At 38.7% G+C, this 26,545-nt stretch overlaps 1 protein-coding gene across 24 annotated transcripts in view; it reads right to left on the reverse strand.

Moving 5' to 3' along the window:
- Positions 1-577: 577 nt before the first annotated feature.
- Positions 578-26,545, reverse strand: part of Brca1 (BRCA1 DNA repair associated) — a 65,747-nt gene continuing 39,779 nt past the window's right edge. For 23 of the 24 annotated variants that reach the window (XM_077801112.1, XM_077801106.1, XM_077801123.1 and 20 more), the window contains 11 exons: positions 22,662-22,785; positions 20,476-20,669; positions 18,299-18,609; positions 15,484-15,571; positions 13,399-13,476; positions 12,874-12,914; positions 9,284-9,367; positions 4,482-4,536; positions 2,816-2,889; positions 2,198-2,258; positions 578-816 (listed from right to left, as the gene is read on the reverse strand). In XM_077801112.1, coding sequence (XP_077657238.1) covers positions 692-816; positions 2,198-2,258; positions 2,816-2,889; positions 4,482-4,536; positions 9,284-9,367; positions 12,874-12,914; positions 13,399-13,476; positions 15,484-15,571; positions 18,299-18,609; positions 20,476-20,669; positions 22,662-22,785 — 1,235 coding nt within the window. In that variant the 3' untranslated portion in view covers positions 578-691. The remainder of the gene's footprint in view (positions 817-2,197; positions 2,259-2,815; positions 2,890-4,481; positions 4,537-9,283; positions 9,368-12,873; positions 12,915-13,398; positions 13,477-15,483; positions 15,572-18,298; positions 18,610-20,475; positions 20,670-22,661; positions 22,786-26,545) is intronic. The other variant, XM_077801113.1, reaches the window with a different exon arrangement.

The following is a 26,545-nucleotide window of genomic DNA, read 5'->3' on the forward strand; positions in this document are numbered from 1 at the left end:
ATTGTAAGTTGTATCACAGATCCTTTCACTGAAGGGCCTGACTCTTGGCTTTTATGAACACAGGGTTTTAGAGAAACAAACTTGGGGAAACCAGCTATTCTCTTGAGGCCAAGCCACTATATGTCTCTAGGCCTAAGTCAACAAGTCCAGTACCAGAAACAGGGCTGATAAAAATGAATCAGTATCTAGCTCAATTGGTGGAATTTAAATGGTTTTAAATTCTTCTCAGGTGAAAAGCTGTAACAATTTTGTTCTCATGGCAGATTTCAAAGGGACATTTGAAGTAGAAAATCTTTAAGGGACCCTCACAAAGCCAGAAGTTCTTTTCAGGCTGATGTGTATAAATATTTAATAACTATGGAAAGACTCAAGAGTAAGAGGAGCTCCTCAGGCCTAAGGTGGAAAGGCCATTTATTTTATTTTATTTTTTTGGGTACCAGGGATTGAACTCAGGGGCACTCAACCACTAAGCCACATTCCCAGCCCTATTTTGTATTTTATATAGAGACTGGGTCTCACTGAGTTGCTAGGAATTCGCTTTTACTGAATCTGGCTTTGAACTCTCAGTCCTCCTGCCTCAGCCTCCTGAGCCACTGAGATTATAGACGTGTGCCACCACACCCAGCTGGAAAGGCCATTTTTTAAGCTCATCTTTGAGGTCCTGTGGTTCTAGACACATGGTTGGCTGCAGTCAGCAGTGGCTGGGTGAGATCTGTGGTATCAGGTAGGTGTCCAGCTCCTGGCATTGGTAGAGGGCTACACTGTCCAACACCCACTCTCTGGTCACCACAGGTGCCTTACACATCTGTTCAATTGCTGGGGACAGAGCACAAAGAGATTAGTGTCAGTTCATTCTCTCAGAACAGATTCTAATCAATCTACTCTGGGGACGTGGCTATGTGAGTTCTTAGGACTAATCACGTAAAAGCCAAATTATTGCAATTATATGCAATGCTTGAGGACATAAATCCTTGTTCAAAAACCTAAGGGGTGACTGCTGGTGAAAACCAGCCTCTGGCAATTTTATTAGCATGGGCTACAATCTGGTAAAGGAAACGCCACCAGAAAGAGCAAAATGGCATTGCAATTTAAAGATTAGAAAAATGTCTTTTGTTTTAATTTTGTTTATTTATTTAGGTTCTGGAGATAGAACCCAGAGGTAGTTTAGATATGGCCTCACTAAGTTGTTGAGGCGGGCCTCAAACTTGTGATCTTCCTGTCTCAGCCTCCTGAATCACTAGAATTACAGATGTGTGCCACACCTGACATGATGTGAAAAAATATCTCAAATAAAAAACCAAAACATGGTGATCATCTTCAAGTGCTGGGTTTTAGCAATTATTTTGTTCTCGTGCTAGATTATGTTTTCTGTGACAAACATTCATATTTAAACCTCCTTCACCCTTCAACGCCAGGCCAAGAGATGTATGCCTATAACCCCAACAACATAGGAGGCTGAGGCAGGAGAATCACAAGTTCAAGGACAGCTTGGGCAACATAGTGAGACCCACATCTCAAAATGATAATGCCCCCTCCCCCCAAAAACCCTGCCCCCCATGCAAAAAGTTCATGATTACTTCTCTAACAAAAAACTAAACAAGAACAATGTTAAAAAGACATTTACATATTATTATTTTTTGCAGTACTGGGGATTTGAAACCAGCAACATACACACACACACACACACACACACACACACACACACAACAAAAAAAAAAAAAAAAAAAGAAAAAGAAAAGAAAAGTACTCTACCACTGAGCTACACCCCCAGCCCTTTCGTTTTTGGTTTTGAGACAGGGTCTTGCTAAGTTGCTGAGGCTGGCTTTGAAATTATTATTATTTTTTAATATGTATTTATTTATTTATTTTAGTTTTTGGCGGACACAACATCTTTGTTTGTATGTGGTGCTGAGGATCGAACCTGGGCCGCATGCATGCCAGGCGAGCCTGCTACCGCTTGAGCCACATCCCCAGCCCTGGCTTTGAAATTATGATCCTCTTGCCTCAGCGTCTCAAGTCCCTGGGATTACAGGCATAAACCACCACACCTGGCTAAAAAGACATTGTAACTATCCATTCTTTCAATAAATATTTAAAATGTGCTGAGAACTATGCTACTCAAGCACCAGGTGATAAATGGTGAACCAAACCCATCCAACAGAACCCCAAATAACATAGGAGCATGCAGACATCTTACCATGGAAGCCATTGTCTTCTGTCCAGGCATCTGGTTGTATAACTACAATTGGCTGAGCACCCTGCATCCCCAGGAAGAAAAAAGTATTGAGGGTGTCATAGCAGGGCTTTTGCAATAGTTACATCACCATTTTTTTTTTTTTTTTTTTTGTCTTGGTATTAGGGATTGAACTGATGGGCACTTAACCATTGAGCCACAACCCCAGTACTTTTTGTTTTTTGAGATAGGGTCTCGAGTTACTGAGGCTGGCCTTGAACTTGTGATCCTCCTGTCTCAGCTCTTGAGCTGCTGAGATCACAGATGTGTGCTGGCACTGCCACTTCACCACTTCTTGGTTTCTAAAGCAGAATACATTGGCAGCAGCCACAGAAAAGAGGGGGAAAGGCACATGGCAAGAAGGGGAAGGAAGACGCCTCCTCTCAGTGTATTATTAAATACTTGTAGTTATCAAATTCTTACTTGGGCCTCATAGATGGAGGCCCAAAAGACACAAGCACATGGTCAGAGAAGGCTCCTGAGGCTACATTTTGGGAAATTATGAGACTGCTGGGTACCAGCCTTGCTCAATTGCAAGACAGAATACTGTGTCCTTCCTCGGACAGGGCAGCAAATACTTACCGTGTCAAGGGTGAGTGACGAAATTTCCTTTACCACAGAAGCTCCACACAGTTGCACCATCCATTCCAGTTGATCTAAACAGGGCAATCAGACCCAAAATTACCATGGTGATCCACATATATAACCCTATACTACATATCCCTGGAGGAAAGATTACAGCAAGACTTCTTAGTAGGAGAGTTTCTATCTCTGCCCCAAAGAACAGAAAGGCTGTAAAGTATTCTAAGTCAATTTGCCACTGATTTGCTGCCATCTACTCTGGCTATCCATTTCCATAAGTCCACTTGGAAGATAAGGTTTTATAATCTTTAAAAAAAAAAAAAAGCTTGAAAGAAAAAAAAAAAATCCAAGATCTAATTTCCATTAATTTGCTAAGTTGCTAGATAAGATACTGTGTAACAAAACATCCACCTTCCTTCCCTTCCTGCATCCTAATTCTGTGTTGGTAATTGATAATCACAGCCATTGAGAGCACCATACTTGGTGGTAATTACTGTAAATGTCAAGAGACAGGAAGATAATTCATCCAGTGAAAAAAATATACATCATCCTGGTCAGAGACTCAGTGTATCAGTGGGGAAAGGCTACATGCTGAGATGGAATCAGCAGACTCAGGGGTACAGAAATTAACAGAGATTGAAGAGATGTTCCACTTGCACCTGGAGAATCAGTAAAATCAATGGGTGTCTTCTGGGTCCCTTTGGACATGCTTTGCAATAAGTCATCCATGGATGAGCTCTTCCCTATCAGTTCATTTCTGAGAATTGCTGAAGTGCTCCTGACTGTCTGACTGAATCAAAACTCACTAACTCATTCCAAAAATGGTACCTGCTAGAGATACCTGCTTTTCACCATACCAAAGTAAAAAAAAAAAAAAAAAAAAAAAAAAGAAAGAAATTCTTCAATGAACACTTGGAAATTTCATAAAAATCCAACAATAATCAGTGGAAGTAGGAAGCAAAATTATATTGCCAGTCTCCCTTGTAGCCACTTATCTGCCAGTAACCAAATGCTAAAGCCTTCTTCTCATGAGCAAGAGGACCTGAGCTCCTGGGGCAGAAGTGGGGCATAGGAAGCAAAGGTAAGTAGTCTTTGTTTTGAAAAGAACAAAATCTATATATACACAAGGGCCTTAGTGTCAAACAATACCAGAGTTGAGCCCCACAGCAGTCCTAATCATCACATTCAATGTCAAATGTAATTAGAAAATATTCATCAAGAGTCTGCCCCTGCTCTGGGCCTGTGCATGGCCCCAGACTCACAGGGCTTATGCAACTGCTGTGCTTTCTTCTCTGTATTAAATGAAGATGGTTTAGGAAGAATAAAACTCTTTCTTGACATTGACAAGCCCAAAGTATCTTCTTCCTAATTTATTATCCCTACCTCTTTCTTAGTCCAAATGGGCACTAACAACAATTTTACCCCATCTCTGTGTCCTAAATCCTAACTTTTCACTGCCCTCAAGCTCTTGAAAGGGGCAGAAGGCCTAGATTTTTGCCCTAAGATGACATTTAGGGGCTCTTCTGCTTGGAGCAGGGCAAACAGAATAAACTTCAGAATATTTCATTGATTTGAAGGATTCCGATAGTGTGATCTTGCCTGTACTATTCCACCATGTAAGAAAGAGGCTGGAGCTGGAGCTTTGTATTTCTTTTAAGATCCTCACCTGTGGGCATGTTGGTAAAAGGCCCATAGCAACAGATTTTTAGGCCCCTGAAGATCTGTAAGGAGAGAAAGAGGGACAAGGGATGGAGAGAAACATGGTTATAATTGAGTATGGGTTTTTATAAAAAATAAAGACTCTCAAAAGAAGCTTCCTGTATTATTTATTTCTTCATTTTTGTGGAGTGATACTGGGGATCACACCCAGGACCTTGTGCATGCTAGGCAATTATTCTACCACTAAGTTATATCCCTAGCCCTTATTTTTTTTTTTTTTTTTTAATTCTTTTTTTTTTTTAAAGAGAGAGTGAGAGAGGAGAGAGAGAGAGAGAGAGAGAGAGAATTTTTAATATTTATTTTTTAGTTCTCAGCGGACACAACATCTCAACATCTTTGTTGGTATGTGGTGCTGAGGATCGAACCCGGGCCGCACGCATGCCAGGCGAGCGCGCTACCGCTGAGCCACATCTCCAGCCCCGTAGCCCTTATTTTTTAAAATACTTTTTTTTAGTTGTTGATATAACTTTATTTTATTTATTCACATGTGATGCTAAGAATCGAACCCAATATCTCACTCACACCAGGCAAATGTCCTATCGCTGAGTCCCAGCCCCAGCCCCAATCCTTATTTTGACACAGGATCTGGAACTATAATCCTCTTGCTTTAGCCTCCCAAGTACCTAGAATTTTACATATATATATATATATGTATTTTTAAATTATTTGTTCTTTATATATATACTGTATGTATTATATACATACAGTAGAGTGCATTACTTCTTTATATTTAATAAGACCTGGATGGCAAGAGATTCAAAGCTACTGGTTGAAATTTGATGCTTATCCAGAGTGGCACAGCACTAACCATGAGACCAATCAGCAAAGCGGTCATGTTTTTGTTTACATGCTCCTTTTCTCCTGACTTTCTTCTGATTCCCAAATATCTCTCTGTCTCACTTTCCTTTGAGAATGGCCATTGCATATTATGTGGTCTACACAGTTCTTTTTTTGGGGGAGACCGGGGATTGAACTCAGGGGCACTCAACCACTGAGCCACATCCCCAGCCCTATTTTGTATTTTTATTTAGAGACAGGGTCTCACTGAGCTGCTTAGTGCTTCAATTTTAATGAGGCTGGCTTTGAACTCATGATCCTCCTGCCTCAGCTTCCCGAGATGCTGGGATTACGGGTGTGGGTCACTGCACCAGGCACAGAAATCTCTTTTATTAACAAATTAAAAGTTTTCTAGCCAGGTACAGTTGTACCCACCTATAATCCCAGCACTCAGGAGGCTGAGGCAGGAGGATCACTTCAGCCCAGGAGGATTTTTGTTGTTGTTGTTTATTTGGTACTGGGGATTGAACTCAGGGGAACTCAACTACTGAGCCACATCCCCAGCCCTATTTTGTATTTTATTTAGAGACAGGGTCTCCCTGAGTTGCTTAGTGCCTCGCCATTGCTGAAGCTGGCTTTGAACTTGTGATCCTCCTGACTCAGCCTCCTGGAACTGCTGGGATTACAAGCATGTGCCACCACGCCCAGCTATACACAGTTCTTTATTTTTTGTGGGTACCAAGAACTAAACTCAGCGGCATTCAACCACTGAGCCACATCCCCAGCCCTATTTTGTATATTTAGAGACAGGGTCTCACTGAGTTACTTGGCACCTCACTTTTGCTGAGGCTGGCTTTAAACTCATGATCCTTTTCCCTCAGCCTCTGAAGCCGCTGGGATAACAGGCGTGTGCCACTGTGCCTGGCATACGCAGTTCTTAATGTGAACACGAGGACTGGTTTGTATCTTAAGTTGATCAGATTGCTTGGTTTTCTGAAGACAGATCACACACTTCTCCTAGGGGTACTTCCACTTACAAGTGTTTGGCAGTGCTAACAAAAGAATTTTCAATGATACTGGAAATGTTCTGTATCTGTGCTAGTAAGGTAGCCACAAGTCACATGTGATTGTTAAGCCTGTAAAATGTGGTTAGGATGAATGAGCACCCGAATTTCATATTTCAATCTTAATTTGAACAGTTCTATGTTGTTGGTGGCAACTGTGTTGGACAATACAAATTCATTGGCATAGATTCTTAGAAAAATACTTGGGTATTATATAAAAGAAACCTAGACGGGCTGGGGATGTGGCTCAAGGGGTGGCGCGCTCGCCTGGCATGCGTGCGGCCCGGGTTCGATCCTCAGCACCACATACCAACAAAGATGTTGTGTCCGCCGAGAACTAAAAAATAAATATTGAAAATTCTCTCTCTCTCTCCTCTCTCACTCTCTCTTTAAAAAAAATAAAAAATAAAAGAAACCTAGAGTTTGGGGAATAAATCAGTGGTAGAACGCTTGCATAGCATGTGCAAGGCCCCAAGTTTGGTTCTCAGCACTGCATAAAAAAAAAAAAAAATACCCCATACATTTGTGTCAGTTGGATGAATAAACAAATATACACTTTTAAGAAAATCAATACTAAGAGAGGAATTCAGGGCTTTTTGCATGCTAGGCAAGTGTCATACTACTGAGCCACATTCCCAGCCCGAATATGTGTGTGTGTGTGTGTGTGTGTATATATATATATATATTTTTTTTTTTTTTCCTTGAGATAGGGGTCCTACTATGTTGCTTAGGATGTTCACAAACCCTTAGGCTCAAGTAATCTTCCAGCCCCAGCCTGCCCAGTAGCTGGGACTACAGAAATGTGCCACTATGCCCAGCAGGTGAATACTTTTTTAAAAAATATATTATTGTCTTGACCCTCTTCCTACTTCCCATTCAACTAAAAAGAAAATTACATAGGCCTCAAATTTATCTGGCCTCTAAAAGACAAAAATAGAGAAAAATCAGGAAGTTAAAAACACAGCAATGTGTCCCCCTCTCCCTATACACACACTTTACAGGCAGAGGAAAAAGAAAAGACAGCAGGACAAGTCTGTTTTTGTTTTAAGTGACAGCTTCCATTTGTACCATTCTTCCCATCTGCATGAATAAAATGCATCCTGAACCTGTTGATAGGACCTAGATGATCATAATGCTAAGAGTTCTCCCCAGGCAGCCAGCTGGAACCAAATAGTACCATGAAAAGTACAACAGATTAGGAATTTTTGCATCCAGGCTGACACTGATGAGAATGTCTAGCCATGAGATAAGGAATTTGAAGCTTTACTTCTACAAATACATTTCTCTTCTAGAGGAAAATACTAGATGACATTTAGTATCTTTAGAATGTCATTCCTTTGGCCAGGTACTTTTTTCCCCTCAGTGGCACCAGGGGTACTCTACTATCCCTTTTTGAGACAAGGTCTTGCTAACTTGCCCAGGCAGGTCTAGAATTTGTGATCTTCCTGCCACCCGAGTCACTGGGATTACAGGCACAAACCACCAAGCCCAGCAATGGCATCCTGGAAAGCAGGAAAATTCTCAAAGCACTGGAATTTCCTTTGAAGGTGGGAGGAATCTGGTGCTAATTCTGCCTTGAATCAAAAAGAGTAAAAAACAAATGGTTGGTTCTCACAGAGCTTCCCCTGGGCAGAAGGCAGAGGAAGAAGTAGGGCAAGTACTTTTCTTGACATTAGCAACAGTTACTTGATAGGCTGAGAGCGTGAGGATGGTGTTGAGAACTCCAGGCTTGATTTATGATTGTCTCCCAAAGCAGTTTTCTTTAGAAAACTCTATTGGTTCTTGCTTAAGTTTGTGTAAAAGGACAGAAGGTGCTCCTAATGGGGATGTTCTGAAATGCCCTGTGGCACTTTTTTTTTTTTTTTCCTTGAGAAAAGAAGAAAAGAACACCAGGAACACAAGCACTTAGTCAGGAACTTGAGAAAGCAGCTGGCTCAGGCCTGACAGACAAGTGTGAGATCTTGCTTGGACTTCTCCCTGAGAAAAGGACACAGTTTTGGCCACATCATCTGCTACAATATTATTTGGGGAAAGCCACTGAATCTCCCTGGGCCTCATTTACAAAATTGTTTGAATATCTATTTTTCTCCTCTATAAAGCCTTCTGTAACTTTCTAAGAAGCCATGGCATGGTTGAGAGTTTAGACTTGGGGCTAGGAGGACTGGGTTCAATTTCTGGTTTCATTACTAACTAGCTATGTGACCTTGGGCCACTTACTCAAACTCTGAGCTCTTCTCATAGGTAAAATAGGTAATAATAGTACATATTTCATAAGGTCGTTGGAAAATTGATAGTCAAAATATGGTTGAGGATTTAGAACATTCCCTAACATATGGTAAACGTTCTATAAATGCCAGCTATTGTTGATTATTAACCACTTCCTCTTATATGCTCCAGCAGATAGCCCTCTATATCCCCTGTTCATAGTATTTACTACACTGCTTTAAGAAAGATACCATGGTAAAGTGGAAAGAGCAAAGGTTTTAGATTTACACTTCTATAAAAACCTAGCTCTGCCACTTATCAGCTGGAATTTGAAGCCCAGGGGGCTTGGGGCAGAATGCTTAGAAATAACTGAAACTCAGATTATGGAGAAGACTGCATGTATTGCTAAGAGTATTACTAAGAGAAATAAAGGCAAGATGGTAATCACAGGCTATTACTATGGAAAAGAACACCTAACATTTCCTAGTCACTAAATTATACAGCCTCTCTAAACCTCTGTGTTCTCTTGGTCGTACAATAGAAACATTATTTACCTTGTTGGGCTGGGAGAACTAAGAAGAGCTGTGTGAAAACACTGAGCTGGTGCTATAGCAGTGCCTAACCTGATGAAAACCACCGACACAAAGCTGGCTGGAATGGAGAACCATGGAATTCTTGTCAATAAGAGGGAGGGAGCTTTTACCTTTCTGCCCTGGGATTCTCTTGCTCGCTTTGGACCTTGGTGGTTTCTTCCATTGACTACATCTCCTCTGACTTCAAAATCATGCTGAAAGAAACCAAACCCAAACCATCAGGATCAGAGAAAGAGAAGCCTCCTTCAGTGGAAGTGGAACAAACAGGTCTGTTTAAAGAATCCAGAATTGCCAGAGTTTTAACCAAAAATAAATAAATAAAGTCATTCTTTTTGGTGGACTGGATGAAATGACCAGGATCTCAGCTGCTGAAATCAATTCATTGAAGCAAATCTTCATATACAGAAATTAACAATTGGCTTTTCACCTCACTGGGACTTAATGTATTTTAATTTTCAACATCTATCTTCTCTCAAAATATTCACTTAGCATTTAGATTAAACTGCTAATACTGTGCTGTTACAAAGATAACTGGAGAATTCCTGATCTCTTAAATCAATTGTATATTGCCATTTAAAGAAATAAGGGCTTTTCAGATTTCCACTGAGAGAGTTATAGTTAATGAAGCTAAAATGATAAAATATGTATTTACTATAGTGAAGAAAGTTACAGGTCTTTCATAATCATTACTTTGGTCAAGGAAGAGAGAATAAAGAATGGGAACTAGGCACAGTGGCACATGCCTGTAATCCCCGTGGCTCAGGAGGCTGAGATAGAAGAATTGCAGGTTCAACGCCAGCCTCAGCAATAGTGAGGCGCTAAGCAACTCAGTAAGACCATGTCTGTAACTGAAATACAAAATAGGGCTGGGGATGTGGCTCAGAGGTTGAGTGCCCCTGAGTTCAATCCCTGGCTGCTACTACTACTACTACTATTACTAATGGGATTGGGGAGTTTAGAATTTTGGGGAGAAACTTGGGGCAGAATGCTTAGAAATAATTCTGGGGCTAGGGATATAGGACAGTGGTAGAGTACTTATCTAGCACGCATGAGGCCCTGGTTCCATCCCCAGAACCACACATGCATGCCCAACACACACATTCAAACTGAAACTCAGATTATGGAGAAGACTGCATGTATTGCTAAGAAAAATAAAGGCAAGATTGTAATCACAGGCTATTACTAGGGGAAAGAACACCTAACATTTCCTAGTCACTTGAATAAGAAGAGTCTAGTGATGAATTTGCCATTTATTTAAAGATAACTGCCATGTTTATAGTCCTGATTGCACCCCTGAGCTTCTTACAATGTGTCTAACTGCTTACTTAACCATTCTCTCCAGATGTCTTGTATAAATCTCAAAAATCTACTCATCTAAAAGAATTCTTGATCCCACTCCTGTCCTCCCTCTTCCCAATGGGCTCCTCCCTCATGTCTTTTCAACTATAATAATACTAACATTCACTCAGTTGTTTAGGTCCCAAACCCAAGAATTACCTCTTTGCTTTCTCTTTACTTCATCCTCTAAATTTAATCCATTAGCAGATCCTAGCTTTATATATATTCCAAACCTACCTTTTCTTTTTTTTTTTAATATTTATTTTTTAGTTTTTCGGCAGACACAACATCTTTGTTTGTATGTGGTGCTGAGGATCGAACCCGGGCCGCACGCATGCCAGGCGAGCGCGCTACCACTTGAGCCACATCTCCAGCCCCCAAACCTACCTTTTCTTTTTTTTTTTTTTAAAGAGAGAGAGAGAGAGAGAGAGAGAGAGAGAGAGAGAGAGAATTTTAACATTTATTTTTTAGTTTTCAGCGGACACACATCTTTATTTGTATGTGGTGCTGAGGATCGAACCCAGGCCGCATGCATGCCAGGCGAGCATGCTACCGCCTGAGCTACATTCCCAGCCCCAAACCTACCTTTTCTTACCTTCTCGTTATTCTAAGAATAAAATTCCTTACCATGGCTTATACCTAAACTTACCTGATCTGGCCCTTGTCCAATCTCTGCCCTGTACACATAATTCACCAATTATTACTCTCCAGCTACACTGGTCTTTCTTTTTTTCTGTGCTGGGGATTAAACTCAGGGCCTTATATATGCTAGGTAAGGCCTTATACATGCTAGGTAAGTGCTCTACCACAGAGCTACCTCCCCAAACCATGGTGTATTTTTCTTTAGTAAACCCAGCTCATTCTTACCTCAAGACCTTTAACATTTTCTGTTCCTCTGCCTATAACAGTTGTCCTCTACATTTTTTCAAAAACAATTCTTTTCTTTTTTGGGGGTACCGAGGATTGAACTCAGGGGTACTTGACCACTAAGCCACATCCCCAACCCTACTTTGTATTATGTAGAGACAGGGTCTCACTGAGTTGCTTAGTGGCTCGCTTTTGCTGAGGCTGGCTTTGAACTACAATCCTTCTGCCTTAGCCTCCTGAGCTGCTGGGATTATAGGTGTGTGCCGCTGTGCCACTAACAATTCTTTCTTTTCATTTAGGTCTCAGCTCAATCTTTTCAGAAAGGGCTTCCATGATCCTATCCCCAGCTGATTGCTAGTCTGTTGTTCTTCAAAGCATTTCTTGTGTCCCACTGCCCCTACCTCAAGTACTGGGGATTGAATCCAGGGTGACATACAATTGAACTACATCCACAAGCCTTTTTATTCTTTTATTTTAAGACAGGATCTTGCTAAGTTGTTGAGTTTGGCTTTGAACTTGTGCTCTTCCTGCCTCAGCCCCCCCTAGAAACTGGAATTACAGGTGTGTGCCACCTTGCCTGGTATCTTAAATTCATCTTAGTGAGTATCTTCCCTCAACAGAACATAAATATATAACAGCACAGAATTGATGGGTTTTGTTTATTATTGTATTCCTAGTGCTTGGCACATAGTAGGCTCCCAGTTAATAGTTACTGAATGAATGTTAAAACCAACAAAAATGTCAGTTAATTATGAATATACTGAATAACACATAATATTTTAAAACTGCTTTTGCTAATTTTATTTTGCCTGATCTATTGTCACCAGCACTTCTTGGCTGTTCTAAAATTATTCCTCCTCCTACATTTTATCTTATTTACCTCTCACTGTTCTCAGTATCATCAAGAGCAACATCTCTTTGAAGAAATCTGATTTCTAAGGAGACACATTTGCTTATTAATACAAAGTCTTTTTCTTTAACAATGGTGAAGAATTAGTTTGTGTACACATGTAAGATCTATCCCAACCTTGTCCTTATGAATCTTTTCTTTGTTTTATAAATTCCTTTCCCTTTCCCTCAAAGAGATGATTATTTCTTTTGAAATCTAGAATAAATGAATGAGAACACAGAATTTCTTGGTCTGTTCTAGATCTCTCTCTCTCTTTTTGTGGTACTGGATTGAATCTAGTCTCACATATGCTAGGCAAGTGCTCTACTACTGAGCTATATGCCCAGACCATTTTATTTTTTATTTTGAGACAGTCTTGCTAAAGTGCCCAGCTGCCCTTGAACTTGAAATCCTCTTGCCTCAGCCTTATGAGTAGCTGGGATGCATCACCTCATAGGTTTCTATATCACTCCTGATGATCTCCACTGTCAAGGAAAATTTATGGAAAGTGCTGCACTCATGGAAGGAAGCAGATAAATTTTTCTTAACTGTGTGACTCAATGATATCAAATGTCTCTTGATTAGTTTGTAATATCAAATACATACCTCATCTAGGATCTTTCTTTCTTTAATAGACTGGGTCACCCCTAAAGAGATCACAGAAAAAAACAGGTTACATAGAGCAGAAGAACACAATCTTTTATGTGAAGGTGGAGAGTTGAGCAATTCACAAAAGAGCATGGGAAGAAGGTTCTCTCTGAAGCCATAGTTCTTTAATGAGGCTTATGGTAGAAATTTCCTCCTGGAGACACAGTTGATGCTTAATTTAAACATTGTAAAAGTACCTGCTGCACATGGAATTCTGCCTACTATTAAATAAATTCTCAGTTCATATGCAAACATTGCTAGAAGCAGATTAGGTCCTATTAGTTATAAAATAAATCCATTTCCCAACATCACCAGCTTAACTGAACAAAGCAATATGCATTAAAGATAAGGCTAGTTTTGTGTTACCAATAAAGACCTTTCTGGTAATTCAGACACAGCATCAGCAAAAACCTCAGGTGTTAGTTGTAAAAATGCAATTCTGAGGTGTTAAAGGAAGGAGGGGAGAAGCTGTATTGTACTTACAGAAATAGCTAACTACCCATTTTCCTCCTGCAATTCCGAGAAAATATTTCAGTGTCCGTTCACACACAAACTCAGCATCTGCAAAATGAAAAGCATATGAAGGATTACAAGAAGAAAACAAAGTCAGGAAGTTGCACCTAAGAAGAGAAAGAGCCCAGTTCCTGCTCTCAAGATCAATCTGGATTGATGGTTCCCACATCCCAGGAGATAGCATCCGAGGCTGGAAGCATCACTAATTATCACCAGCAGATGTGGATCTTTGGAAGCCCGAAGAAAAAGACAGAAAAGACTAGAGGAAATGTCTGTCCCATCTTCTAGATGCCAAGGCTAGCTCAAGAGCTCCACTATTGTGTTCAAGGAATTATCCACGTCAGCAGTGGTGATTGATGCAGATGGAAAAGATCTACTTTACTGGATGGTAATATGTGAAAGGAGAAAAAAACATTGTTGAAACCTTAATTTTGAAATGTCAACATGACAAATTTTCACCCACATAACTTCTACCTGGGGAATCCTACCCGCCTTGTATTCCTCTGAGAGGGACAGAAAAATACAGTCTCTTCATAGCTTTTTTCTTCCCTACATAAGTATTTCTGAAAGCAGTAACTGAAAAATCACTTCTATTTATTTCCTAGTGTTTCAAAGATCCTTTTGAAGAACTAAAAAACCAAGAAAAAGCCATTTAGTTTTAAACAAGAGAAATGTATTTAACTAGATGCTAAACACAGCAGGCCATTCTCCCTCACAGAATTCTTCACTATTTTTGAAGTCTTTTTTTCTTTTTGGTTGTTGTTCTGGTGATCAAACCCAAGGGTGCTCTACTTCTGAGATATAGCACCAGCTGTGTTTTTACATTTTATCTATTTATTTTTAAATATATTTTTTTTTAGTTGTAGAGGGACACACAATATCTTTTTTCTTTCTTTCTTTCTTTCTTTTTTTTTCTTGTGGTGCTGGGGATTAGAACCTAGGGCCGGGCTGGGGATGTGGCTCAAGCGGTAGCGCGCTCGCCTAGCATGCGTGCGGCCCGGGTTCGATCCTCAGCAGCACCACATACCAACAAAGATGTTGTGTCCGCCGAGAACTAAGAAAAAAGTAAATAAATGTTAAAATTCTCTCTCTCTCTGTGCCCCTCACTCTCTCTTAAAAAAAAAAAAAAAATTAAATTAAATTAAAAAAAAAATAGAACCTAGGGCCTTGTGATGTGAGGAAAGCGCTCTACTAACTGAATTATATCCCTAGTCCTCACAGTATCTTTTATCATTTATTAAATTTATTTTTTATGTGGTGCTGAGGATTGAACCAGTGCCTCACACATGCTAAGCAAGTGCTCTGCCACTGAGCTACAACCCCAACCCCTACAATTTATTTTTGAGACAGGGTCTTGCTATGTTGCTTTTAGTATCCTTGAATTTGTGATCCTCTTGCCTCAGCCTCCCATGTGCTAGGATTGCAGGCATGTACCACTATACCTGGTTTGAAGTTTTTCTTCTTTTTTAATACCCTGATTCTTGGGACTGAATCCAGGTGCACTTTACCACAGAGTTATAGCCCAGCTCTTTTATTTTTAGACATAGTCTCACTTACATTGCCCTGGCTGGGCTTGAACTTGTCATCCTCCTGCTTCAGTCACCAAAGTAGCTGGGATTACAAGTGTGTGCTACCATGATCTGGCTCTTTTTTTTTTTTTTAAAAGAGAGAGAGAGAGAATTTTAAAATATTTATTTAATTTTTCAGTTTTCGGCGGACACAACATCTTTGTTTGTATGTGGTGCTGAGGATCGAACCCGGGCCGCACGCATGCCAGGCAAGCGCACTACCGCTTGAGCCACATCCCCAGCCCAAGATCTAGCTCTTATTTCTTCATGTGGTTTATGCAGCAGATGCAACACATTCTATAAAGGTTCTTAGGACAGTGCAGTTGTGCACATCTATAATTCCATCTACTTAGAAGGCTGGGACAGCAGAATTGAAAGTTCTAGGCCAGCCTCAGCAACTTGGTGAGACCCTATCTCAAAAAGTAAGAAAGGAAAGAAGGAAGAAAGGAAGGAAGGAAGGAAGGAAGATAGTTGGTTCTTGGTATACCTGTTTTCATAACGACGTGAGTAGTCTCTTCAGTAATTAGATTACTTAAAATGATATGGTGTTTTTTGGCAAACTTGTGTACAAGCATCTGAAATCAAATCAAATGCTGTATTATAATAAATTACATCTAGTACATAAATTAAGTATTAATTATGTTAGCTCTAAATCTCCATTTTTCTCAGAAAAGGTACATTTTTTAAATCTTAACATGCTTGAAGTCTCAAAAATGAATAATCTAATAAAAATTATGTACAAACTAGAGCAAAACATTCTAATATAATGTAACAGTGTTAGCAGACATGGAATTAAACCAAAAATTCAAATAATATAAATTTTATCATTAATAGCAGATATCATTTGATTCCCTAATACAATTTCTTTTCAACTATACTTTAGATTTATTATTATTTATTATTATTTAGATTTATCTATAATCTAGCTTTCACTTTATAAACTGAGAGGTAACTAACCTCTACAGAAAGTTATGCTACAGATAAATGTGGCTAAAAAACAAGAGTCGATTCTCTGATAGCTAAAAAACACTCAGTGAAGATGTTTCTAAAGGTCAGTGCAAAAACTATCAATTCTCTCTAAGGAGGATTCGAAGAGACTCATTCTTTGCAAAAGAAATCTGGAGTCCTTTAGCTATTATCTATTAACCAAATAAAAATCAATAGGCAGTGAAAGAAATTAACCAGAACCATTATGAGCACAGCTGACATAATTGGTAGCTACTGTATGGAAAATAACTTTGTTTACCAAGGGCCATCATTTACTAGCCATCACCACCCACTCCAATATTTATGTGCTGTATAATATTGTAATGGAGGTCAGGCCATCTTTCTTTCATGCTGCCTCACTCCATACTGCCATGAGGCACTGAAAAAAGGCAGACTAGAGAAGCTAATGACATCCTCCTCCTTTTGCCACTGCCCTCTGCCAGGATCATTAGCAATTCTGAACTGATTAATTGCTGAAACCTCAGCCTTGAAACAGTGTTCAGTTAGAGCAACTGCTGAAAAGATCATCTTAATACAGGCTTCAGAATTAATCATGTGTAATACAGTCAGTAGCTTTCATCATAAATTTATCACACTTCAGCAAGTCTGAAAAGAGCTCGAAGTTTTCCTCTTTGCTTGTTTAAAAACAGCATGTACCCAAGCCACTATAGTTTAATCTGCAGTTTAGAATTGCCCATGGCAAAAAAGATTAGATCATTTTAGGCATCTCTGAAAACCTAAACTCTCAAAACAAAGGAATAAGGAATGCTAATTTTCAATGGATATACGGGAATTCTCAATGTGTGGACAACTGATCAAGAGCCATTTAATCAGATATACCATAAGAATTTTCAGAGCCAATTGCTGTGAAGTGAGAACATCAACAGCTGCCATCTTGCACTTAAATATTGTATCTATCAGGGCACAAACAGGTTGCTTCTTTGCCCTTTAGACCATCAGACCAGAGAATGTTATTCTGAGTCACTATCCATGGAGAAGTTAGGATGAGAAATGGTTCTCATCCTAAGAAGGATATATTATGAAAGATACTTCAGAATGAATTGGTTGCCTCTCTGTGTGCAGTTCATGGCACCAACTATTGAATCCAATTGATAGGCTGATATGTTATCTTGTCTTCTTTTTTTGGAACTGGGGATTGAATCCACTAAGCCACATCCCCAGCTTTTTAAAAAAAATTTTATTTTGGGACAGGGTCTTGCTAAGTTGCTTAGGGCTTTGCTAAATTGCTAGGCTGGCTTTGAACTCACAATTCTCCTGCCTCAGCCTCCTGAGTTGTTGGGATTAGAATCATGTACTATCACACCAGTCTTATCTTAAAGAAATTCACTCATTATTTTATTATGAAGTAATACCAATGCCAATTACAGGTAAAGTAAATTTCCCAGGATGCCTAAAATCTACAAGAAGCCTAATTAAGAACAAACAAGATTTCAAGGGTCTTTTTTTTTTTTTTTTAAAGAGAGAGTGAGAGAGGAGAGAGAGAGAGAGAGGAGAGAGAGAGGAGAGAGAGAGAGAGAGAGAGAGAGAGAGAGAGAGAGAGAGAGAGAGAATTTTTTAATATTTATTTATTTATTTTTTTTAGTTCTTGGCGGACACAACATCTTTGTTGGTATGTGGTGCTGAGGATTGAACCCGGGCCGCACGCATGCCAGACGAGCGCGCTACCACCTGAGCCACATTCCCAGCCCGATTTCAAGGGTCTTAATATGTTAGTGGGTATTTTCTACAATGTGAAACAATTCCCATTTCTGGCACAAGGGGTCCAAGGAGATGCCAAAATTCTAATAGCAAAGGTTGTTATAGGGCAGAAATGACAGGGCAGGGTACTGAATAGCTGTCTTAGAAGCCAGGATAAAGACAAACACACACTGAAAAAACACCATTGTTAAGCAGAAACATGTTAGTAAGTTCAAACTGAGGGGGGAAAAACAAAGAATGCCTCTCAGAGAGCAGAGCCATACCTACTTGAATTATTAAGTAAAAAGAAAATTTTAATTCTAAAGTTTTATATCATATTCAAAAGCATGCCTTTTCTGCTAATATTTAATAATTCTTTTTCACAAGTAAATATATGAGAAATCCCATACCTGAACTTTATCTAGATGCAAATTTTCAGAAATTGGGAGTGAAAATTAAATCACATATAATTCTGCTTATTGCATAAATTTCTTCCTATAGGTTATTCATTGCTAGTATCTATATAAAACTATACATAACTATTTAAACTATGTAAAACTATTTGTAGCATGTTGTTAAATTTTAGTCATTACAGAGATACATATAGATACACTCACAAGTTCTTTGGGGGTCAAGCCAGATACCACCATGGATATTCTCTGCTTGGTCCTTTCTGTTGGAGATGTGAATTCTGGCTTCTCCCTGCTCATACTTTCTTCCCGTGCGTTATACCCAGCAGTACAAGTAGTGTGAGCAACAGCTGGACTGTTGGCAGATTGTCCAACTTGAAACTGGGATAATTTCAATGCAGAGGATGAAGCTGGTACATTGCAAACATGAACTGCCTCTGGGGCTTTGTCTTTAGGGGGATCAGAATCAGGGTCCTTAGAGAAGAGGCTGATTCCAGATTCCAGGTAAGGGGTTCCCTCTGAAAGGAACCAGAGAAATTTAATTTATAAGACAATGAATCTTGAATTACAAGATTTCAGTGTTGGCTAAGAATTAAAGGTGAAGTTAGGTTAAGAGCAGAAACAGGTACAATATACACAGATACATTGTTGGTGGAAGTGCAGTGGCTTAACAATATGTCATTATGTAGCAAAAGTTTTAACATGTGTTCACACTTTCAGTCAACAATTCTAATTTTAGAAATGCATCCTAAGGAAATAAGAGATATATGCAAAGGTTTAGTCATAGGGATGTTCACTGCAACACTGTTTATATAATAGTTTAATTTTAGAAATGATCTCATGTCCAATATGAGATTAAATAAATTGTGATACATTTATTTCAAAGGAGTTACTCTTCCCTTATTACACTTTGAATACAAATGCTGATGTTCAATAAAATGAAGAAATGTTTCTAATATATTAAAGATGATAGCAAAGATATTATTTATCTTGACTCTATTTTATTATTTTTTTTTGATTGAGACGAGGTCTTAGTACGTTGCTCAGGCTGACCTCAAACTCATGGGCTCAAGTGATCCCCCAAGTAGTTGGAACTGTAGGCCTATATGGCTGTACCTGGCTTTTTTTTCTTTACTTATTTTGTGGTCCTGGGGATTGAATTCAGGGCCTTGTGCACGCAAGGCAAGCATCTACCAATGGGGAATATACCAACTATATCCCCAGCTCTTGACTGTATTTTAAAATTAAAATTTTACGTAAAGTAACTGGAAAAAAAAAAAAGCAATGTTTCATTGTTAATGGATAGGAACACAGGTAATTTTAATATCCCTCATTTTTTATTTCCTATATTGTCCAAATTGTGGACAATGAACATACAGTACTTTTATAAGGAAGGAGAAGGAGGTTAAAAATATGAGAAAGACTCCATTTTCCTTCTTGCACTTACAATGATACCATTACATTTTCTATTTAATAAATCAACAGAAAGCACTACCAAATTAGAAACAGTAGACACCATCCTTGAAACATTTCAAAAAGTGTCATTCTGTCAGAAAGTAAGTAGATAAATAAAAGGTCTGAGATTCTTAAAATTGACCCTAATGAACCTGGCCAAATGCCACATTTGATGCCACGTACAGCCTTTGATGATAATGTGTTTTTGAGGATTAATTAAAAACTTTCATTACTGATTAAAACTTTGATTTAAAAGCCATCCAAGATACTATCCATTAAAAGAGATTTATAAAGTATAAATATATGGTTATTTGTATTCATTAATTCATAAATAAGAGGTTGCATTGGGATTCCATTTTCTTTTCAATAAAGAACAGGTGTAAAACTTTACTCTAGGGCCTTAGAACTTTTATCTAATAGTTGAAGTAAAATATTTAGAGTATACTTGACTCCTTCATTCTTAAAACTGTTACTTAAACCAATATAAACAGATTAAAAAAATACAATAATTTTTTTTTTAAAGAGAGAGTGAGAGAGGAGAGAGAGAGAGAGAGAGAGAGAGAGAGAGAATTTTTAATATTTATTTTTTAGTTCTCGGCGGACACAACATCTTTGTTGGTATGTGGTGCTGAGGATCGAACCCGGGTCGCACACATGCAAGGCGAGCGCACTACCGCTTGAGCCACATCCCCAGCCCCCCAAAAAATACAATAATTTTCAAGTAAACTTGGAGTAATTCAAGTGTTAACTCAAGCTATTTTTCAAAATTAGGCTTCAGTATAACAGAAGTATCCATGATAGGTTAGTATATCTGAAGTTGTACCACTGTGCCTGGCTTATGACTATATTCGTGATTAACCAGAATACCTTTATATAGGATTAAAATAAAATAAAAAGTGTTTTTCCTATTAGAATATCTGAAATATTACCTAGATCTTGCCTTGGCAAGTAAGACTGTTCCATTAAATCAGGTGGCTCAGACTTTTTCAGTTCTTGCTCTTCCACATCAACAATCTTAATGAGATCCTCTTGAGAGGGACAGTTTCTGTTTTGAAGACTCGTAGTGTGACTATGAGCAGACCACCTATTATCTACCAACTGGGCTTTAGAAGTGGGAGAAGACCTGGAAAGACAGATGAAAGAAGAAAACCATCACCACCAACTCTGAAAGGACTGATCATAATTCCCAGGCAGCTAAAGCAGAAGTGAAACAGTTCACTGTCAGAGAAATAAGGAATGACTAGTAAAAAAGCTCCCATGACCTCCTAGAAGTCTGGATTCATGCTGCCTGCCAACATGCCATGGCTGACATATGACATCTCCTCTGAGGGGTTACTCTAAGGCAATATATCTCCTAGCTGTTGAAAAGCACATCAGTAATTTTTACCAAATTATACACCACCACTCACTCAAATTCTATATAGTATTCTACTTGAGTCCACACGAATATATTAGAATCAGACCTTTTACGAAGATAGAAATTTGATTAATGTTGACATCTGTATACTTATTCTTTCTACCTACTTTGGGCAGAATTTACAGAATCATCCTTATGCCTTGCCTTTTCAATGTCCAAAAACAAAAGTCATTTATAATGGACAGGGATGTAGCTCTGTGGTAGAGAGCTTGTCTAACATGTATGAGGCTCTGGGTTCAATCTCAGCATTGTCCCCCCCCACCCCCCCAAAAAAAGAAAAAAGCCAACCATTAAATATTGTTAGAATATGCAACCATAAGCAGTTCCTCTACTCTTTCAGGTGTTTAGGACTTTGAAAAAATAATTATCAATAGGTTTAAAGAGCTCAGACATTAATTACTTGAACATTTAATTACTGGCTTCTTACTATGAGTTAGGCATTAAAGTCAAACCCTGTGGACAGAAGATGAGCAATAACTGAATTGCTAGTTGTCTAGTAGAGGGAGGAAGTTCAATTATGTGTAGGGTCTATGATAAAAGTCTCTATTTAATCTGAATATTAAGTGGACAGTTAGCTCAAATGGTTAAAGCAGGACAATGTGGACATTACTCCTAAACATGGCTTTCATGCCTACAGAAACCAGATCTTTTCATTATCCATCACAATCACTAGCTTCAAAAATATATCCTTGGTTAGAAGCCAGGAGTGATTGTGCATGCCTATAATCCTAACAACGCAGAAGGCTGAGGCAGGAAGACTGCAAGTTTGAGGCAACTTGGTGAGGCCCTCGGCAACTTAGTGAGACCAGGCTTCAAAACAAAACAAAAGACTGGGGATGTACCTCAGTGGTAAAACACTACTAAGTTTAATTCCCAGGACCTCAGTTAAGCCCAAAGGGCTTAGAAAATAGGATGTGGTTAGATTATTGACAACCTAGCACCATTCCCAAAGTTAAGTAAGAAACATATACAGGAAGTCACACAGTAGGGATTTAATAAATATGAATTCTTTATACTTTCTGGAGTGGTGAGATATGTGACCCTAATGGCTTGAGTATTTTTTAAAATATAAAGTGCTATACAGTCATATATAAACAATGTTTTGAACATACATCCTTTAATAATACTCTAAATATTTCCTGAGGTAAATCAACAGGCAATTTTTTTCTAGAAAGGCAAACATTTCAATCAGAGAAAGGGATGTCTTGGGGAAGTCTACCATCATCCTGAAGGCTTGCTCAGGTTTTAGTTCTACTTAATTTAATTTTTTGATTTTGTAGTGCTAGGCATTGAACACAGGGTGCTCCAATCACAAAGCAATATCCCCAGCCTTTTTTATTTTGAGACAGGGTCTTGCTAAATTGTCCAGACTGACCTCAAACTTGTAATCTTTCTGCCTTAGCCTCCCAAATAGCGAGATTACAGATGTGCCACCAGACCAGTCTAGGTTTTAGTTCTACCATAGTATATTCTGACCTTCAAATAACTGTACAATTCTCATGTGTAGCTTATGCATTGTATAGGTCCTAAAAGCCTATATACAGTTAAATAAAGGAAGTGTTAAAGAGCAATGAGAGGTTATAAATGCCTTTCTACAAGAAAAGAAAAAGGAAAAACCTGCAGAGTAGGGGGAAAATTAACAATAAGAGTGCAGTGCATACATATGTTACTTCAAGACCACAACTTGACATTTCTTACCTTTTTATTTCCAATTCTTTGTTTTTACTAATGGATCTATTTGGAGATATCCAGAACTTGTCAGGAGAAAGCTTTTTAGGATTCAGACTTACAGGATATTCATTACTTTTCTGTGACGTTAACACTGTTTAAATGGAACGAGAAAACAAAGAAATCTACTTTAATTCTTTGTCCTGGTGGGTATAATTTAGGTTTTATATATATATATATGTATGTGTGTGTATATATAGAAATATTAAAAAAATATTTTTTAAAAAATATTTTATTCCCTAGTTTTAGGTGGACACAATATTTTATTTTTATGTGGTGCTGAGGATCGAACCCAATACCTCATGCATGCTAAGGCAAGCATTCTACCACTGAGGCACAACACCAGCCAGAGGATATATATTTAAAAAAAATTTTTTTTTGGTACCAGGGATCGAACCCAGGGGCACTTAATCACTGAGCCACACATCCTCAGCCCTTTTTTTATTTTGAGATAGGGTCTCACTAAGTTGCTTAGAGCCAAAGTTGCTGAGGCTGGCCTTGAACTTGCAATCCTCCTTCTTTAGCCTCCCAAGGTGCTGGGATTACAGGTACACACACCACATCCAGCAGGATATTTATTTTTTAAAAGCAGTGATCTGCACTAGGTGTGGTGGTTCAGAAATTCCAGCAATTCAGGAAGCTTGTAAATTTGAGGCCAACCCAGGCAATTTACTGAGATTGTCTCAAAAAATAAAAAGGATCTGGGCACAGTGGCACACTCCTGTAATCCCAGTTGCTTGGGAGGTTGAGGCAGGATCACGTGTTCAAAGCCAGTCTCAGTAAATTACAAGGCCTTAAGCAACTCAGTGAGACCCTGTCTCTAAATAAAATACAAAAAAAGGGCTAGGAATGAGGCTCAGTGGGAATTGACCTCTGGTTCAATTCCTAGTACCAAAAAAAATAAAAATAAAAAGGGCTGGGAAGGTAGCTTAGTGGTAGAGCATCTCGGGATTCAATTCTCAGTACTGCAATTAAAAAAAAAAAAAAAAAGTAAAAGCAGCAATCTGTGAATATCAAATTGGATGTATTGTCTACTCCAGGTTGGCAGATGAAAACCAGGGCACTCTACTATTGAGCTACATCCTCAGCTCTTTTAATTTTTATTTTGAGACAGACTCTCTAAATTGCCCAAGATGGCCTTGAACTTGCAACCCTCTTGCCTCAAGTTTCTCAAGTCAGTAGAATTACAAGTTGAGTGCCACCTCGCCCTGCTCCAATTTGTTCTTAAATATTGGACAGAATTTTACAGGTATAAGTGATACAAGACAGGTGTTAGCACCAAATGGAACTAAATAATTAAAAAATAAAAATGAAGTCAGATATGGTGGTCAAGTCTGTAATCCTAATTACTCGACTCTGTTTCTTTTCTTTTGGTACCAGAGATTGAACCCAGGGGAACTTAACCACTCAGCCACAATCCCAGCCCTTTTTTATTTGTTATTTTACTTTATTTTTCTGTGGTGCTAGGGATTGAACCCAGGGCCTTGTGAATGTGAGGCAAGCACTCTACCAACTGAGCTATACCCCCAGCCCTATTCTTTATTTCGAGACAGGGTCTCACTATGTTGGTTAGGCCTTGCTATGTTACTGAGGCTGCCTTTGAACTCCTAATCTTCCTGCCTCAGCCTCTGGAGCTGCTGCTGGAATTACAGGCATGCACCACTGTGACTGGCAACGACACCCTGTTTGATTGAACAAATGAGTAAATAAAAATGATAACGAAAAAGAATACAATTCAATAACTAAAAACACTCAGCTGAGTCAAGGCTAGAAAAAACATGTATTTCTATTTTTTGGACCTAAATGATCAGAAAATAGGAATACGTGTATTTTTATCTCTGCAGCAAACTAAATTATACCCAAACCCCTCAGGACATAAAAAGCACGAGAAAGCGCAAAGCACATTTCCTTTTCCTTCCCCAATGCCTGTACATCAAGTCTGTGTGAGATGGGGGTTTCAGCTTTTTTGCATGTGTTGGAGGAGTCAGATGAAGATAAGTAAGAAGAAGCAGGTCACATTTTGCTTCACATTTTCATTTACTAAAACAACAGAACAAAAACCAACTCCTCAAACAAACAAGCTGAAAAAATAAACACATAAATATACAACACAAGATGCTAGCTGGGTACAGTGGAGCATGCCTATAATCCCAGCAACCCAGGAGGCTGAAGCAGGAGGACTGAAAGTCTGAGGCTGCCTGGGCAACTAACTTAGTGAGAGACTCTATCACAAAATTAAAAAAGGGCTGAGGATGTAGCTCAGTGGTAGAGTGTCCCTGGCTGCAATCCTCAGTACAAAAAAATACTACCCCCCCCCAAGAAAAAACCAATAAAACAAACAAAAAGGTACTAGTGGATAAGGAACCTTGAAGTGACATAAGGAACTAATAAAATGGCATAGAAGGGAAAAAACATAACAGACCTAAGGCAAAGTTCTGGCATTTTAGTACATTTTACTTATTAACTCCTCCAGATATATTGTTGTGGCTTAAAGGCGTAACTATTTAAAGAGAAGAGTGGTGATGCACACCTGTAATCCTAGTGACTCAAGAGGCTGAGGCAGGAGGATTGCAAGCTTAAGGCCAGCCTCAGCAGCTTAGAGAAGCCCTAACCAACTTAGTGAAACCCTGTCTCAAAATAAAAAATAAAAAAGGGCTGGGGAGGTAGCTCAGTGGTACAGTGCCTCTGGATTCAATCCCCAGTTCAAAAAAAATAAAATGTTTATCCTTTAAAAAGTCACTGATCATTGTAATTAATGTTGAGCTTTTAAATAGAAAAGCTAAAATTCATAAATAGAGGCAAAAAAAATTTAAACAAAAGGTTTTATTAATTAAACTGCTTTTTAAAGACACTGCTAGGGGGGATAATCATTGATTTTCTGAGTTAATCTTCAAATGCATTATTCATAGTTTCTTTTATGCTCATCTTTTCTGGAACTGTAAGTTTCTAGGAACACAAGAACTCTGCGTAAAGCCACCAGCTGCTGAAAATAAGTAGGTCCTAACCATAAACTAACCATAAATATAGGTGTCATTTATCTTTCCAATACAGAGTGATAATTGATAAAGGAAATTGTGCAGCTTCTAAAGAATCAAACCATTGTGAAGGTGAAAAAGAAAGGGAAAAAAAAGGAAAGGAAGGAAAGGGGAAGCTTCACATATAAACACAGCTACTAAAAAGCCACTTGGAACCAAGTGCAGTGGCACAAATCTTTAATCCAGGCAACAAAGGAGTCTGAGGTATGAGGATTGCAAGTTTGAGGCCAGCCATAGACATTTAGTGGAACCCTGTCTTAAAAGAAATATAAAAAGGGATTTAGTTCAGTGTAGCATGCACCAGGTCCTGGATTCAACCCACAGCATTGCCAAAACAAAACAAAACAAAATAAATCACCAAAACATTTACCTTAAGCTAACCAGAGTCAGGAGTCAATAACTTAACAGTCTAAAAAACAAACAAAAAAAAGTTTTGAAAAGCAAAACTTTTCTGCTCTCCTTTTTCCTTAATTCTATTTCATTCCCTGAACAGTATGCCAAATCCACACCTTGTGATATCATGAACTATTTGTTAACTTTAAGTATAAATGTATGGATCCAGAGGTCAGGTTCCAAGATTGTGTAGAAATTTCAACCCCTTTTTTTGTGGTACTGGGGATTAAACCCAGGCACACTTCACCACTGAGTAACATCCCCAGTCCTGTTTTTATTTTGAGACAGCTGGCAAAGTTGTTAAGGGTTTCACTAAATTGCTGAAGGTCTTGCGGAGTTACTGAGATTATAGGTGTGTGCCAACATGCCTGGACCCTTTTAATTTTTTTTTAATTTCGAGACAGGGTCTTAGTAAATTATCAAGTA

This window comes from Urocitellus parryii, chromosome 7 (assembly GCF_045843805.1).
Source record: "Urocitellus parryii isolate mUroPar1 chromosome 7, mUroPar1.hap1, whole genome shotgun sequence".
NCBI lineage: Eukaryota > Metazoa > Chordata > Mammalia > Rodentia > Sciuridae > Urocitellus > Urocitellus parryii.